The sequence below is a fragment of the Brachyhypopomus gauderio genome, chromosome 4 (assembly GCF_052324685.1).
Source record: "Brachyhypopomus gauderio isolate BG-103 chromosome 4, BGAUD_0.2, whole genome shotgun sequence".
Lineage (NCBI taxonomy): Eukaryota > Metazoa > Chordata > Actinopteri > Gymnotiformes > Hypopomidae > Brachyhypopomus > Brachyhypopomus gauderio.
Genome location: NC_135214.1, coordinates 7934381 through 7951349, shown reverse-complemented (window position 1 = coordinate 7951349; position 16969 = coordinate 7934381). Strand labels below are relative to the sequence as shown.

Genomic DNA, 16969 nt, shown 5'->3' with positions numbered 1-16969 from the left:
TTGAAGACCCCCTGCTGCTGCCGTGTGCCCACAGCCTGTGTTTCAGCTGCACCCAACGCATCCTGCTGTCTCACTGCACCTCGTCCCCCGACCCCTCTCAGCCCGCCCCAGCCTTCCAGTGCCCCACCTGCCGCTATGTCATCACCCTCAGCCAGCGAGGCCTAGAGGAGCTCAAACGCAACGTCACCCTGCAGAACATCATCGATCGCTTCCAGAAGGTCTCCTTAAGCGGACCCAGTTCACCGGACGAGACCCGCCGCTGTAAACAGGACCCGGATCGGTTCCTCTTCGGAGTGAACAGCTTACCAGCTATGAGCTCTCCTGGTGAAACCATTCTGTGCCAGTTCTGCGAGCAGGACCCACCACAGGATGCTGTGAAGACCTGCGTCACCTGTGAGGTGTCGTACTGTGAGGAGTGTCTGCGGGCTACGCACCCCAACAAGAAGCCCTTCACTGGACACCGGCTGACCGACCCACTGCCGGACGCTCGCCTGCATGGGCTGGCCTGCCCCGAACACCCGGACGAGAAGGTCAACATGTACTGTGTGACAGACGAACAGCTGATCTGCTCCCTGTGCAAGCTGGTGGGACGACACCGGGAACACCAGGTGGCTGCTCTCACAGAGAGATATGACAAGCTCAAGGTAAGACACATCTCACAACATCTCACAAATATCTCACAACCTCTCACAACATCTCACAAACAAAGAGGTACAGTACGATAAGCTCGAGTTAAAAAATATCTCACATCCTACAAATATCTCACAACATCTCACAAGCAAAGGCATATGATAAGTTCAAAGTAAGAAACATCTCACAAACTGTTGAAGTGAAACTGATTGAGTAAGAATGGTGTTAACTGTTGTTTAATGGCAATTCTGAGCGACAAGGTGATTTCATTGTATGATACCATTAATGGTGTATGATATCAGAAATCATCATGATATTAACATTCTTAATGGAAGGTTTTAATGTAGGGAATTCATTGCTATAAGCTTGCATGTTCACTGAGCAAACGTTTCTTTATTTTATCACTTTATCATTTTACTTTAATATATGAAAATAAACATATAATTTTAACCAATTGGATTTATGTACTTTCACACTACTTTGAGTAATGTTTCTCTGGAGTTGGTCTGACATTTATCTAAGCTAGAGGTGTTTGGATGGCTCTGCATTTGGTTTTAGCACCTTGACAAATGACAAATGACAGCCTGTTTAAACATAAGTCTGTTCTTGAGCTGTTTAAACATAAGGCTGTTCTGGGGCTATATTAGAACATTCTAGAATTATCTGGCGTGAAAGCAGATTAATATTTAGCCTGCACTTGTCTCCCCACTGAGGTGTTCAAACTCTCCGGGGAACCACAGGTACCTTTTCATGAGCCAGTAATAAGTCAGTGTCCTAGAATTTTGATTTAATCTCCTCTGATTTTTTCACTCTGTGCTCAGCATTGGAAGACTGGTACTGCCATTACTCTTTATTCACAGGCTGCATTTAAAATCTGATTTGCACTGAATAATGAAAATGAAGACTCAATAAAGGCAGTGAAATGTCTTCTCTAATTCCAGAAATTGTGAATTCTTATAACTTTTACAATTATATATTTTTTTATCAATTATACAAGCATACATCATAGCACACTGCAGTTACTTACCTCAGATCTTCTGTGTGTGTGTGTGTGTGTGTGTGAGAGAGAGAGAAAACTACATCTATAGATCTATACAATAAAGGATTCTATTTCACCACAAAGGCATCTAATATTTAGCTCATATTTAGCAGTTTTCATACAACTGTCTCATCAGAGATGTAGAGATGCACCAAAGAAGATCTTATTGGGTTTAGGTCTGGAGACAGGCTTGGCCAGTCCATTACCTTTACCCTCAGCCTCCTCAATAAAGCAGTGGTCGTCTTCGAGGTGTGTTTTGGGTCATTATCATGCTGGATCACTGCCCTGCGGCCCAGTCTCCAGAGGGAGGAGATCATGCTCTGCTTCAGTATTCAGTACATACTGGAGTTCATGTGTCCCTCAATGAAATGTAACTCCCCAACACCTGCTGCCCTCACGCAGCCCCACACCAGGTCACTCCCACCACCGTGCTTGGCTTTGGCATGACACACTCCTCTTTGTACTCCTCACCTGATTGCCGCCACACATGCTTGAGACCATCTGAACCAAACAAACTAATCTTGGTCTCATCAGACCGTAGGACATGGTTCCACTAATCCATGTCCTTTGTTGACGTGTGTTCAGCAAACTGTTTGTGGGCTTTCTTGTGTACAGACTTCAGAAGAGGCTTCCTTCTGGGGTGACAGCCATGCAGACCAATGTGATGTAGTGTGCAGCGTATGGTCTGAGCACTGACAGGCTGACCCCCTCCTCTTCAAACTCTGTAGCATTGCTGACAGCACTCCTGCGCCAAACTTTCAAAGACAGCATTTGGATTTGATGCTGAGAATGTGCAATCAGCTTCTTTGAACCAAAGAAGACCAAAGTGAGGTCTGTTCTGAGTGGACCCTGCTCTTTTAAAATGCTGGATGATCTTGCCCATTGTGCAGCAGCTCAGTTTCAGGGTGTTTGGCAATCTTCTTGAAGCCTTGGCCATCTTCCTGTAGTGCAACAATTTGTCTTTAAAGATCCTCAGAGAGTTATTTGCCATGAGGTGCCATGTTGGATTTTTCAGTGACCAGTATAAGAGAGTGTGAAAGTTGTACTACAAAATTTAGCACACCTGTTCCCTATGCACACCTGAGACCTAGTAACACTAACAAGTCACATGACATTTTGGAGGGAAAGTGACTAGCACTGCTCAGTTTGGACATTTAGGGATGTAGTCTCTTAGGGGTGTAGACTCTTAGGGGTGTAGTCTCTTAGGGGTGTAGACTCTTAGGGGTGTAGTCTCTTAGGGGTGTACTCACTTTGGTTGAGGGAAGAATACATTTAAGCTGCACATAGACTACTTTTCATTGTGTCAAAGTGTCATTTTGTCAGTGTTGTCCCATGAAAAAATATACTTAAATATCTGCAGAACTTTTGTGATACACTGTATGTATATATCACATCATAATATCATATCATAATGATAAAAGCTTTTCTGAAAGCCCTAAGTAAATGTGATTAGCCTTCTGTGTATGCAGGGTGTGTTCATGTGACGTTTATCTTTAGCAATATTTGTGGAATTTTTAAAGACACACTAAATGATTGAATTTTGATTTGATCTGACACTTGAATTTGAGAGAAACAGTCATCCACAACAAAGCACTCTGGCCACAGGAGTGTAAGGAACAGGTTACCAAGAGAGACCACAGAAAACATCAAACTAACCCACTTGAGCCCCAAAGCATAAAAGAAACACAAAGGCAAGTGGTCACATTCTCTTCCTATTAGACGAAAAACCTTAATTACCGGTATCTATTGTGGCCACATTCTCTTCCTGTTAGACAAAAGCCCTAATTATCAATCAGCTATCAGTCTATATTTGACACTATGTGTTACATATTTTGGAAAAGTAAGAAAAACATTGGTAACATAAAGCCCAAATACACATTAATTGATGGTTCTTTAGTACTGTATTTATACACATTTATATACAGTAATGCACAGAGGTGTTCTTAAGTACTGTATTTATACACAGTTATATACAGTAGTGTACAGAGGTTTAACTTAATACTGTATTTATACATTTTTATATACAGTAAAGCACAGATGTGTTCTTTCAAGGTTCACACATTAATTCCTTATGTTATTAGAAATGAGAAATGAGCTCATACACTGTGCAATAATGAGCTGCTACAGTTGGTATTTGTAAACAAACTTCACCTGAGTGAAGTTCACCTAAATTACAGGGTGACTAAATAGGTCATATTATGCATTCATAAGCAAAATATTTAACATACAATTCAGGATTAAATTAGAGAGATTACAGAGAGAGCAAGTGGGAGAGACATTTAAATAGGAAATTGGAATCTTCTTGGTGTATGCGTACGCACACACCTGTCTTGGTAATGTTAAAGGAATAAACAGAGAGATCTCTAAGAGTCGAGCGAGAGAAGTGGGCCAACTTTCTCTGGAAACTTCCTGTGGTTGGAACCTGCCTCTGGCCCCACAGCTTTGGCCTGGAGCGTCTCCCTTCCTTCCTGAGAAAAACCTGACAGGACAGGAAATTGCCTCAGTGGAGAATATTTCTAGCCCCAAAAAACTATTTGGACAGCCCACACATTCCACATAAGCCAGCATTAATGTTACATAGAACATCATCAATGTTACTTACTGTAGACTAGCATTAACATGACATAGACCAGCATTAACATTACAAAGACTAGACTTGACATTACATAGACCAGCATCAACATTACACAGACGAGCATTAACATTATATAGACTAGCACTGACACTACATAGACCAACATTAATGTTACATAGACCAGTGTTAACATTATATAGACCAGCAATGATGCTAAATAGACCAGCATTAATTTTACATAGACCAGCAATAATATTACAAAGACCAGCATTGACGTTACATACATTACTGTTAATGTTACATAAACCAGCATTGATGTTACATCGACCAGCATCAACGTTACTTAAACAAGCATTAACGTTACACAGACAAGCATTAATGTTACTTGCACTGGCATTAACAATACATTACATAACATTATATCACCCCAATGGGCTGTGTGAAAAAGTGAAAATGACATGTTTTCACTTTTTAGAGCAGGTTTTCCTGTTTCTATTACACTGCATTATTATGGAGATACACACACACACACACACACACACACACACACACACACACACACACACACACACACACACACACCATTGCCTGGCTCAGTCATTAACATGTAATTTACTGATTTTTGTTCTTTTTCTCCAGTGACAGCCTTACAGTGTGATAGTGAATAAGCTCTTATTTTAAATGTAATACATGGTGTTTATTTGCAATGTGTTGCCCAAGCACGGCAAATTGGGTAATACTAATTGAATATTACATCACATTTGCATATGTGTAATTCTAAATTACCAACACAGATACAGATAAAAGCATCACCTATACACAGTGATGCAGACACAGTCAGACACACACAGCCAGACACAGACCGTCAGACAGACACAGTCAGACACACACAGCCAGACAGACACAGTCAGATACACACAGCCAGACAGACACAGACACACACACAGCCAGACAGACACAGTCAGACAGACACAGCCATGCAGACACAGTCAGATACACACAGCCAGACAGACACAGACACACACACAGCCAGGCAGACACAGTCAGACACCCACAGCCAGGCAAACACACAAAGCCAAACAGACACAGTCAGACACACACAGCCAGACCCAAGGTTCCAGTGAGGGTCACCATGTGTTATGGTGCATTGACAGTTCTATGCTATGGCAGAAATGTGCAGTGACATTCATGTGAGCTGAAAAACTTGCCTCGTAAAGAGAAAACTAAATTTGACCTTAGAGACGCCTCTTTATTGACTTTCTTCTTAAAGTTGAAAGTGAAAAATACAACAGTGTCCATATGAGTTTAAGATAAAGTAACTAACATTTGCAGAAACTGTAGATGAGGCAGAGTGGTTGTGGCAGATTTGGGTCATTCTGTGATCATGATCGTGACCCATGAGGTTGAGAGAAGCAAACGCTTTTGGACCTTTGCTGTGTCTGGGTGCAGATCCCTGGGTTCTGGGCTCAGAGACACACCATCACTCTGGCCTGAACCACAGCACTTAGGAAGATCACATTGCAAAAATATCCAGTCTCTCCAGAGATGGATGCATGTGGTTGGATTTCTATGGCTATTTTTGATATCTGTATAATGTTATTTTTATTTGCAATTCGATTTTGTAATGAGTTCTGATATGCTGTGTCATTCTCTGCTGTGATTGGTGAGATTCTCCTTTTGTCTCCAGCAAACATTGGATACAAACCTCAGTAATCTGGTGAAGAGGAACAGTGAGCTGGAAAGCCTGTTAAGCAGACTGATCCAGACATGTCAGTATGTGGAGGTAGGTCCATGAGCCTGGGCAGACTGATCCAGACATGTCAGTATGTGGAGGTAGGTCCATGAGCCTGGGCAGACTGATCCAAACATGTCAGTATGTGGAGGTAGGTCCATGAGTCTGGGCAGACTGATCCAGACATGTCAGTATGTGGAGGTAGGTCCATGAGCCTGGGCAGACTGATCCAGACATGTCAGTATGTGGAGGTAGGTCCATGAGCCTGGGCAGACTGATCCAAACATGTCAGTATGTGGAGGTAGGTCCATGAGTCTGGGCAGACTGATCCAGACGTCAGTATGTGGAGGTAGGTCCATGAGTCTGGGCAGACTGATCCAGACATGTCAGTATGTGGAGGTAGGTCCATGAGCCTGGGCAGACTGATCCAAACATGTCAGTATGTGGAGGTAGGTCCATGAGTCTGGGCAGACTGATCCAGACGTCAGTATGTGGAGGTAGGTCCATGAGCCTGGGCAGACTGATCCAAACATGTCAGTATGTGGAGGTAGGTCCATGAGCCTGGGCAGACTGATCCAGACATGTCAGTATGTGGAGGTAGGTCCATGAGCCTGGGCAGACTGATCCAGACGTCAGTATGTGGAGGTAGGTCCATGAGTCTGGGCAGACTGATCCAGACGTCAGTATGTGGAGGTAGGTCCATGAGTCTGGGCAGACTGATCCAAACATGTCAGTATGTGGAGGTAGGTCCATGAGTCTGGGCAGACTGATCCAAACATGTCAGTATGTGGAGGTAGGTCCATGAGTCTGGGCAGACTGATCCAGACATGTCAGTATGTGGAGGTAGGTCCATGAGTCTGGGCAGACTGATCCAAACATGTCAGTATGTGGAGGTAGGTCCATGAGTCTGGGCAGACTGATCCAAACATGTCAGTATGTGGAGGTAGGTCCATGAGTCTGGGCAGACTGATCCAGACATGTCAGTATGTGGAGGTAGGTCCATGAGCCTGGGCAGACTGATCCAGACATGTCAGTATGTGGAGGTAGGTCCATGAGTCTGGGCAGACTGATCCAGACATGTCAGTATGTGGAGGTAGGTCCATGAGTCTGGGCAGACTGATCCAAACATGTCAGTATGTGGAGGTAGGTCCATGAGTCTGGGCAGACTGATCCAGACGTCAGTATGTGGAGGTAGGTCCATGAGTCTGGGCAGACTGATCCAGACGTCAGTATGTGGAGGTAGGTCCATGAGTCTGGGCAGACTAATCCAGACGTCAGTATGTGGAGGTAGGTCATGTGGAGGAACATTTATTTGATATCACATTTACCCACTCAAATGAAAATATCTTTAATAGCATGAAATAGGTTTGGATGTCCACCTGTGTTTTTGCATCTGATTCTTATTTTGTTCTTTCTCATTTTCATCTGTTAAAAATCTCTTCGCTAATATACACTCTGCCATCAAAGCTGTATTCAACAACTGATGAGTTTTGAATTCTTATTTGTTAACTGATAACTATGCAAAATTATATTTATATGAAAGAACAGAAACATGCCATATTTGTCGATTGTGATTTTCACACCAATTGAAATTTGTCTTCCACATTTACCTATCTGTGCAGTTAGAACACACACACTAGTAATTATTAGGGGGCTGTGGTACATACTATATGTGCCCAAAGTGGAGGGCAGCCCTAGCCTGGCACACAGGGAGCAGTTGGGGTTAGGTGCCTTGCTCAATGGTACCTTAGTCATGGCCTCAGGCCTGGGAATCGAACCCACAACCCTCCAGTCACAAGACCCTGATGGTTCGCTAACCATCAGACCATGACTGCCCCCAGCTATATGTGTAAGATAGGTGCAGTACATGTGTTGTAAATGAAATGGCATGTGTGTCCGGTCTGACTAAAGTTTGAGATGTGCCGATTCTTTCTCAGATGAATGCATCTCGTCAAGAGGACAAGCTGATTGAGGAATGTGACGTTCTGATTGACATTGTTCAGCAAAGGAGGCAAATCATTGGGACTAAGATTAAAGAAGGCAAGGTAGATTCCTGCTGTTTCCTGCATCAGCGTCACCACACAGGAGAATTACCACAGCCCAGCCGTTCAGCCTATCCACACCTAGTAAAGGTGTTAACTTCTCACATGTTGCAAGGACCAAACAGCTCTGTGATTGGATCTTTTATGTTAGCACAGACTAACTTTTGGTTAATAATTAGCATTCTCTCTCTCAGAACAGAGGATGAAACTGCATCAAAGAAGCATCCCATTTCTGTATTAAAGTGTTTGGGCATTCAGAGCAGACCGTCACTATAATGTAGAGTTAAAGTTAATCTGTGTATTATGAAAGGAAATGATTTAATGATGAAAGCATGCAGGCTTTAAGTGGATTACAGCACTAAAGCAACTAAAGTCATCAAACATGTACAGAGCAGTTAAACAGTAGAATAAGAGAGGGAGTGTGTTATCATGATTATGCACACAGTCATGCTTCTTGACCAATCAGACTGCTAGAGATGTCTGCATGTAGCATGTAGATGTAACATTTCCCAGTAATTGTGAAGGACGTATGATGTCATTCTCATAATTTTGCCTGTGGCACAAACTGACAAAACCACTGCAGATGCAAATGATGATAATGATGAAATTAAAAAGATCATTAGGTTGTGGTGTTGGACTCTGCACACTGAATGTTAGCGTACCTTGCAGTGTAGCTGTGTTTGTTATGAAGATTTCACAGTGGGCTGATGATCACTTTAAGTGAATGTTGCTTTGCTTGGATTGAAACCTACAACAGGACATATTTTACTAATATTGTTCTTGTTGCATATAGCCCTTTAAATAATCTGCTTCCTAAAAAATAAACATATAAATATAAATATATATATAATTTTGAAAGGTCTCCTACATTTCTATTTTTATGTCAGAGAGCTTTGAGCTGTTGTCAAATCAGAAAGAGAGAGATGGAGGAAGAGAGAGAGAGAGAGAGAAAGAGAGAGAGAGAGAGATTTGTTGCTCTCTGTTAAAGGAGTGTCACCTCCTTCCTCACAGCATGCCAGTGTCAAAGGTTGAACCATCACTCTTCATTCACCAGGGGTGGTGGGGGTGCTGGGGGTGGTGGGGGGGGGGGGGCTGTTAAGTGAGAGTAGTGCTTCCAAAGTGAGTGATTTTTTCTGTATGGGGGAACAGACTTGGTGAGAGAGCCATAATTTAGAGGGACAGAGAAAAAGCACGTTGGGTGGAACTGAAAATCTCCCTCAGCCAGCAAAGTTCCACCCTGTGTGGTTGGCTCTGGTATCTGGGTCACATGTGTACCATCTGTTGACTTCACTGTGGCTGGTTATAGCAACTGTATTCTGTGGCTTTCAGGCGGTGAGGTTACATAAACTGGCACAGCAGATTGCCAGCTGTAAGCAATGTATCGAGAGATCCTCCTCCCTCGTCAACCAGGCTGACCACACCCTCAAAGAGACAGACCACGCCCGGTTCCTGCAGTCTGCTCGCAACATCTCGGAGAGGTGAATGAGGGGTCAGCCAGACCAGATCTCAACACTGACCAGAAAACTAAAAAAGCAGCTGCAGCATCTCAGTGAGAGTGCTGGTGTGGGTTAGGGTTAAAGGTCATCATGAGTACTGGTGTGGGTTAGGGTTAAAGGTCATCATAAGTGCTGGTGTGGGTTAGGGTTAAAGGTCATTACAATATGTTAATACTTAGAATTCTTGATGGTTTCAGGGTGTCAATGGCAACAGCATCATCACAGATCCTAATTCCAGAGATTAACTTGAATGACGCATTTGATTCATTTACACTGGACTTCAGCAGAGAGAAGAAGATGTTAGAGGCACTAGATTACCTGACAGGTGAGCAGCTGATAAGAACCAGAGAATTACCATATCACAGCAGACATCACAACAGACATCACAACAGTCATATCACAGCAGACATCACAGCAGACATCACAACAGTCCCATCACAGCAGACATATCACAGCAGACATCACAACAGTCCCATCACAACAGTCCCATCACAGCAGACATATCACAGCAGACATCACAACAGTCCCATCACAGCAGACATCACAACAGTCCCATCACAGCAGACATATCACAGCAGACATCACAACAGTCCCATCACAGCAGACATATCACAGCAGACATCACAACAGTCATATCACAGCAGTCATATCACAGCAGACATCACAACAGTCCCATCACAGCAGACATCACAGCAGACATATCACAGCAGACATCACAACAGACATATCACAGCAGACATCACAACAGTCCCATCACAGCAGACATATCACAGCAGACATATCACAGCAGTCATATCACAGCAGACATATCACAGCAGACATCACAACAGTCCCATCACAGCAGACATATCACAGCAGACATCACAACAGTCCCATCACAGCAGACATATCACAGCAGACATCACAACAGTCCCATCACAGCAGTCATATCTATAGCAGTTGTATCTGTAGCAGTAATTCCAAAAGTCATGTGCTTGCCATGACATGGATGAGTTCTAATTGGTCATTGGGCCTGATCCTGATCATGATCTTGTTTTTTTTTTTGTACCTTGTTTAACTTGTTTTTGTAGCTCCAAACCCACCAGCTATCCGCGAAGACTTGTGTACAGCATCCCACGATGCCATTACTGTTCACTGGACAGCAGAAGATGAATTTAGCATCGTCTCCTATGAACTCCAGTACACAATCTACACAGGCCAGGCCAACATTATCAGTAAGAGTCAAAAAGCACTTTAAAAAAAGCACAAAAAACATGTGTAAACTCGTCTAAGGACACGATTTCCAGACGACCTGCTTTCAGATGAAAATTAGGAGGACATTATTTTAGTTTACAAAAAGAGGACTGGAAGCATATATATATATATATATATATATATATATATATATATATATATATATATATATATGAATTATATATATATGATGATATATATATATATTTATAATGATAAAAGTGGTTATATATATATATATATATATATATATATATATATATATATATATATATATATATATATATAACCACTTTTATCATTAGACAGAGTCCATATGGCCAAATAATTATTTTTACATAATTCATTTATATATAATATTTACTTAAAAAAAACCCTGTACATAACATATAAAATTTGTATATTTATTTTTAATTAATCAAATCCCAGTGGCAAAGTTTAACAGTTACTTGCATTGTTTCATTTTAGTTCATTTCAGTGAAAATAGCACGTCATCACCGTAGTAATGTATGCATTCATATTGTCTGACTTGTTTGAGTTAATGGTCTTAGGCTAGATGTGTTTGTTCCATGCAGGTCTGTGTAACTCGGCAGAGAGCTGGATGCTTGTGCCCAACATCAAGCAGAATCATTACACTGTGCATGGCCTGCAGAGTGGAACCAGGTACATCGTCATGGTGAAGGCTCTGAACCACGCCGGAGGACGCAGCAGCCAACCCGCTAAACTCAAAACCAACAGTGAGTTTCACAACCGAGCGATTGAGATCAGAGATCAGTAAATATAGTGGTCAGCCTCCACTCTGGTGCTGAGTAATGTTATTAACACCTGATTGACAGTAAATACAGTGATCAGTGTAAGGTTCCGGTTAGGTAGGCTGGACGCAAACGCAGACTCTATAGTAGTTTATTAACAGACTGACAATTACTACATAAAATCCACTGACATAATACAAAGACAAACCAAACATTAACCATCTAAATCAACTAACACCAATGGCAAACACTAATACACAGAATACACAGAAGACACAGAACAGCAGAATTGCACAGCATACAAACTAGCGGTATTTAAAATAACCAACAATACAAGAGACTAAACACAGGACTTAAATACACTGACTGAAACAGGGACCCAAATGTGACACACCTGAAAGCTATGATGAGGGGGCGGAGGGACAAGGAGGGGTGTGAAGACAGCCACAACCAGGCATTTCAAAATAAAGGCACACAAAAGAAAACCAAAGCAAACACATGGAGAATAAAAAGACAATTAGCACCCTTCTGTGGTGTTGAGTGATGTTATTAACACCAGATTGACAGTACAGTGATCACAGCAGAAAACTTGAACATGGACAGGATACTAAGCAATGTCTAGAAATATAATTTTTATTGTATTAAAAAATATATATATATATTGAATTAATGGTAAATCAGTTAGCAGTCAAATGTATAATTGTAGCATACATTGCGCAGCATAAAACAAACACAATAATACAATCACAATAACACAATAACACAACCTGATGCACGAGTGGCCCTGCTGTTGCACTACAGGCCAGCCGTTTAAACTGGATCCAAAGTCCGCTCACAGGAAGCTGAAAGTCTCTCCTGATAGCCTGACTGTGGAGAGGGATGAAACGTCAAAGAAGAGCCACGTTCAGGACCGCCTACGCAGCCCAGCAGATTATGGTATTGCTGGGAATGTCTTCATCGACAGTGGGAGACACTACTGGGAGGTCCTGGTTGGAGGCAGCACCTGGTGAGAATGAACTTCAGATCTAATGAGTTACTGAGGATTCTGAGACACTGTAGGATGATTAAAATGTTGAAGATAAAAGGGCCACGAGAAAGTCAAAGACTCCAGAGCAGAGGAAGACGTAGAACAGGCTTTGTGTGGTTCCTCTTAGGACCACATTATGAACAACACTTTCTCTTTTCTAAAGGTTCTCCATTGGCATCGCCTACAAGTCTTCACCCAAGCACGAGTGGCTTGGAAAGGACTTGGGTTCCTGGGTGCTGTGTCGCTGCAACAACACGTGGGTTGTGCGGCACAACGGCCAAGAGCTCCCGGTGAGCCCGCCTCCGCACACACGCCGCATCGGTGTGCTGCTGGATTACGACGCTGGCTCTCTGGGTTTCTACAGTGCCACCGGCACACACCACCTCCATGAATTCAGCATCGCCTTCTCCCAGCCAGTGCGGCCCATCTTCAGTGTGTGGAGCAAGGGCGTCACCATCGTCTCGGGGCTGCCTGTGCCCGACCTCTTGGAGACATGTGAACCACGGGTCTAGGACTCTAGCCATGAGTTGGGGCTACAATTGCCCAAGCAACAGCCAATTTGCCCTCCCTGACTGAGCTGCTCCTCTGAAGGAAATAAAAATAATAATAAAATAAATAACTAATAAATTAAGATAATTTTTTTCCTGTTGTGGCTGCATAAATACCAGCAGTCCATGAACGTTAGACCAAATTAAACGATTGCAGCACCCAAAGTGATGCTTCCACAACACTGCAGCACCCTAAGTTAGTATACATGGTAAAACATGGTAGAACCAGTGGGATTGCCTGTTATTACAAATCTCCACATGCTTCCAAACAATGTGCAACATGCCACATTTGCATCACAATGCACAATATTGCCTTATATTATTATAACATGAACCAATATTAGCCAGCTAGCTATCTGAATTAGGCTAACGTTATACATCATATCATGTGATATATCATTTTAGAAGCTAATCATAGGTTAAAAGAACTTAATGTCCACATTAGCTTGCAATATGCAATAAGCTAACATGGGTGTTAGCACCTTTAAATGTGATGGCTCCTGATGTTCTGTGGTGTTCATTTATGGAGATATGAGTACAATAAAATGTTGGATGATACAGTGATTATATAGTATGTTATACAATTTCCAGAAACTCTAACTTGGTAAATTAACTTTTACATTTTTACTTTTAGTTATGAAAATTGTGGTTTTAAAGTTTTGGTTTCAAAAATATTTCCTCAAAGTTTGAATGATTTACATCATTTCTGCTGTTGATAACAAGTAATTAAATGAAGAGCCGTTTGATGTTGAAATGGTGTGATCACCATACAGGTACATGTCTATCAGGGTGATCGATGGCAGTGATACGCTGAAGAAGTAAAATCTTACTGCTCTTAAAGTATAGCATAATGCTCTTAAAGTAAAAAAAAAAGAATAATGTGGTAACCTACACTAACAATTTCACACTTGTGTGTAGTAGAATATTCATATTTTATATAATTCAGGTACATGCTGATGGGTGACTCCTAAAGGGGTAGAGCTTTAGTCAGAGTAGATCAGTCCTTCTAAAGGGGGTGGAGCTTCAGTCAGATTTGATCAGCCCTTCTAAAGGGGGTGGAGCTTCAGTCAGATTTGATCAGCCCTTCTAAAGGGGGTGGAACTTCAGTCAGAGTTGATCAGCCCTTCTAAAGGGGGTGGAGCTTCAGTCAGAATATTTCAGCCCTTGTAAATGTGCACATCCTGGTCTTCAGCATATTCACAGCCTCCCAGTGCCCTGAGATGGCCATGCTGGCACTGAAGACTGTTGTGCTCAGATTTACAGCCAATGACTTTTAATGAGAGATCTGTTTGTGAAAACGACATGAATATTAGAGTCATTTGCCATTTTTCTTGGCCACTTCGCAGACTCTATTCAGGCAGACAAATGTTCATTTAAAGTATTGAGGACAGAACATATCTGACTAAACCTTTAGCACTATAACTAAGACTGAGGTATCAGGCAGGTTTCCTCTCAACACTTGAGAATCGTCTGTCTGTTCATCTGTAAATTAAAGCACAGCTGTTCGCAATTGATGTCCTTGCATTAGTAGACTACATCATTGCTGTGGTAATCAAGTCAAATAATTTAGTATTGAGTATAGTGATTTGTTTGTGTCAATGACACAGTGTCTCTCATTTCTGCTGAATGTTTTTTAGTACTTTGATCATGTTTTGTTGTACCTTATTGTCTGTCATGAGCCACATCACAGATCCATGAAAATCCTCCTAGCATTTCCACAACACCAGCCTGACACAAACATGCTTGTATCACAGTTTGTCAGTACATTGATGTTGCTGGATAATATGTCACCTGAAATAGAAAAAAATGATCAGCATAAGTTTAACAAATAACAACACACATCAAGTTTCTATGAAACAGCACTGTCTGATCATCTGTCCTGGACCTCTAAATAACACACATCATGTTCATATGAAACAGCACTACATCTCATCAATCGATCTGTCTGTCCTGGACCTCTAAATAATATCTGCTTTTTGTCATTTGGACTTTAGAAATAAATATGTTATCAGCAGAAGCACAAAACTACTATGCAGATAAACATATAGCTGTGATTAGAAACACATGCTGACCTAAATGTGTCAGATTTAGTAAATGCCTATTGCACTTTATCTATAAGTATGCTTGACTTCTATATTTTAATAACAATAACAGTATCCTTAAACTGTCACGATAACTTTTGCAATACATGCTTCCCTGCCTTCTTTGTGAACCGTCTAATGGTGTTTGTTGAGTTCAGATTTTAGTGCGCATGTTTTCATGCTGAACTTTAAATTTATACCGACCAGACTTGTGTGACTTTATATCTGCCACATTCTTTATTTTCTATTGGTTTAATTTTGTTACATTGGGATGTGTCCTTGGCACATGTGAGAGGATAAAATATAAAACTACTTTGTCAAAATGAGAACTGCTGACAGGGATTGGGGTCAAAAACAATTCCCTCTTAGTGAGATAGCATGTGTGAAGATGTGTGTGAAGACGTGTGTGCCAAGTGCAGAATTCGTGAGACTCTTTTTGGATGTCCACTGTTCATCCTCACACAATCATCCAAATCTCGCTTCCATCATAATGGCATCACTTATATGTCAATAAAGAGTTTTTGTAGATTATGCAAAATGTGAGGAAGTCAGGAATGAGTGAGGAGACACATGGCAGGTTGTGATCTCTTCTTAGACGAGTCTTACTGACAACTGTTGCTTTACATTCATTGCAAAATCTATAATCAGAGCTCTAAGAGCTCTTCTGTAGCTCTACTGCAACTGTTCATAAAGACATTAAAACACGTTTGCCTTGGAATGTGATTAGCTCACCTGTCCTCATTTTATGTATTTTACAGAAACTGAGAACTTCATATTTACATTCACTTCACATCACAAGTTTTTCAGTATTACAGTTAATGAAAGATGCATTTTTGGACAATTTTTAATTATTCGGTCAGTGATTTTTAAGATGGTCTTGAAACAGTTGTTGGAATCTTAAATCAATTGTGAATCCTGTTCTGATATCAGTCTGTCAGTAACAGCAGGATTCTTTTATTGACTAAACTTCACCAGGTACGTTAGGGCAAAAGTTTGAAGATATTTCAAAAATTTTATAAAGAAGTTTAGGAAATATCTTGGAATGATTCTATGGGGAGCATTAAAGTGGTTACATTATTTTAGAAAAAAAAAACAGTACATACCTGCTTATGTATTCGGTTCACCATGATTTCTAATTTGAACAAGCTATCAGAAATTACCAGCAATTATTATTCAGTTACAAAATTGTGCTTGGACACTGCATTTTATTGCTTGTGCTTGTGTACCAATTTTAAAATGCACTTCATGATTGATTTAAATGAACTAAGTGGCAAACATCATGTTGTAAAGCAAACAATAACAAGAACAGCAGCAAACAGAAAAAGTGTCAGCACTGCAGAAAGTATCAGTACTACAGATAGTATTATCACTGCAGTACTGCAATGAGGGTTAGCAGAGACTACTACCACTGCAGAGAGTGTCAGTACTGCAGAGCATATCACTACTGCTTAGAGTATTGCCACTGCAGCCTATCAGTACTGCAGAGAGAATTATTTCTCCAGAGAGTATTATCACTGCAGAGTATCAGTACTACAGAGAACATTAGTGCTGCAGAGTATTACCACTGCAGAGAGTATCAGTACTGCAGAGAGTATTACCACTGCAGAGAGTATTACTGCTGCAGAGAGTATTACCACTGCAGAGAGTATCGGTACTGCAGAGTATTACATGTTACATTTTAGGGGGATTTATTGTCATTTTCTTAAAGTATAAGAAGGTATGCAAAACAAAGTTACAGTGCAATCAAATTAAAAATAAAAATAAAAATGTTAACATTATATAATTATTTTAATGATAATACTGTGGGAAACAAG

At 41.2% G+C, this 16969-nt stretch overlaps 1 protein-coding gene across 7 annotated transcripts in view; it reads left to right on the top strand.

The window, feature by feature from the left end:
- The window catches only part of mid1 (midline 1), a 27840-nt gene extending 13256 nt beyond the window's left edge, over window positions 1-14584 (top strand). For 6 of the 7 annotated variants that reach the window (XM_077001942.1, XM_077001943.1, XM_077001944.1 and 3 more), the window contains exons 2-10: window positions 1-644; window positions 5932-6027; window positions 7914-8021; window positions 9348-9496; window positions 9712-9839; window positions 10585-10728; window positions 11323-11484; window positions 12301-12505; window positions 12690-14584. The exon at window positions 1-644 is cut by the window's left edge and continues 99 nt beyond it. In XM_077001942.1, the coding sequence (XP_076858057.1) occupies window positions 1-644; window positions 5932-6027; window positions 7914-8021; window positions 9348-9496; window positions 9712-9839; window positions 10585-10728; window positions 11323-11484; window positions 12301-12505; window positions 12690-13038 (1985 nt within the window). In that variant the 3' untranslated portion in view covers window positions 13039-14584. The remainder of the gene's footprint in view (window positions 645-5931; window positions 6028-7913; window positions 8022-9347; window positions 9497-9711; window positions 9840-10584; window positions 10729-11322; window positions 11485-12300; window positions 12506-12689) is intronic. The other variant, XM_077001946.1, reaches the window with a different exon arrangement.
- The last annotated feature ends 2385 nt before the right edge of the window (window positions 14585-16969 follow it).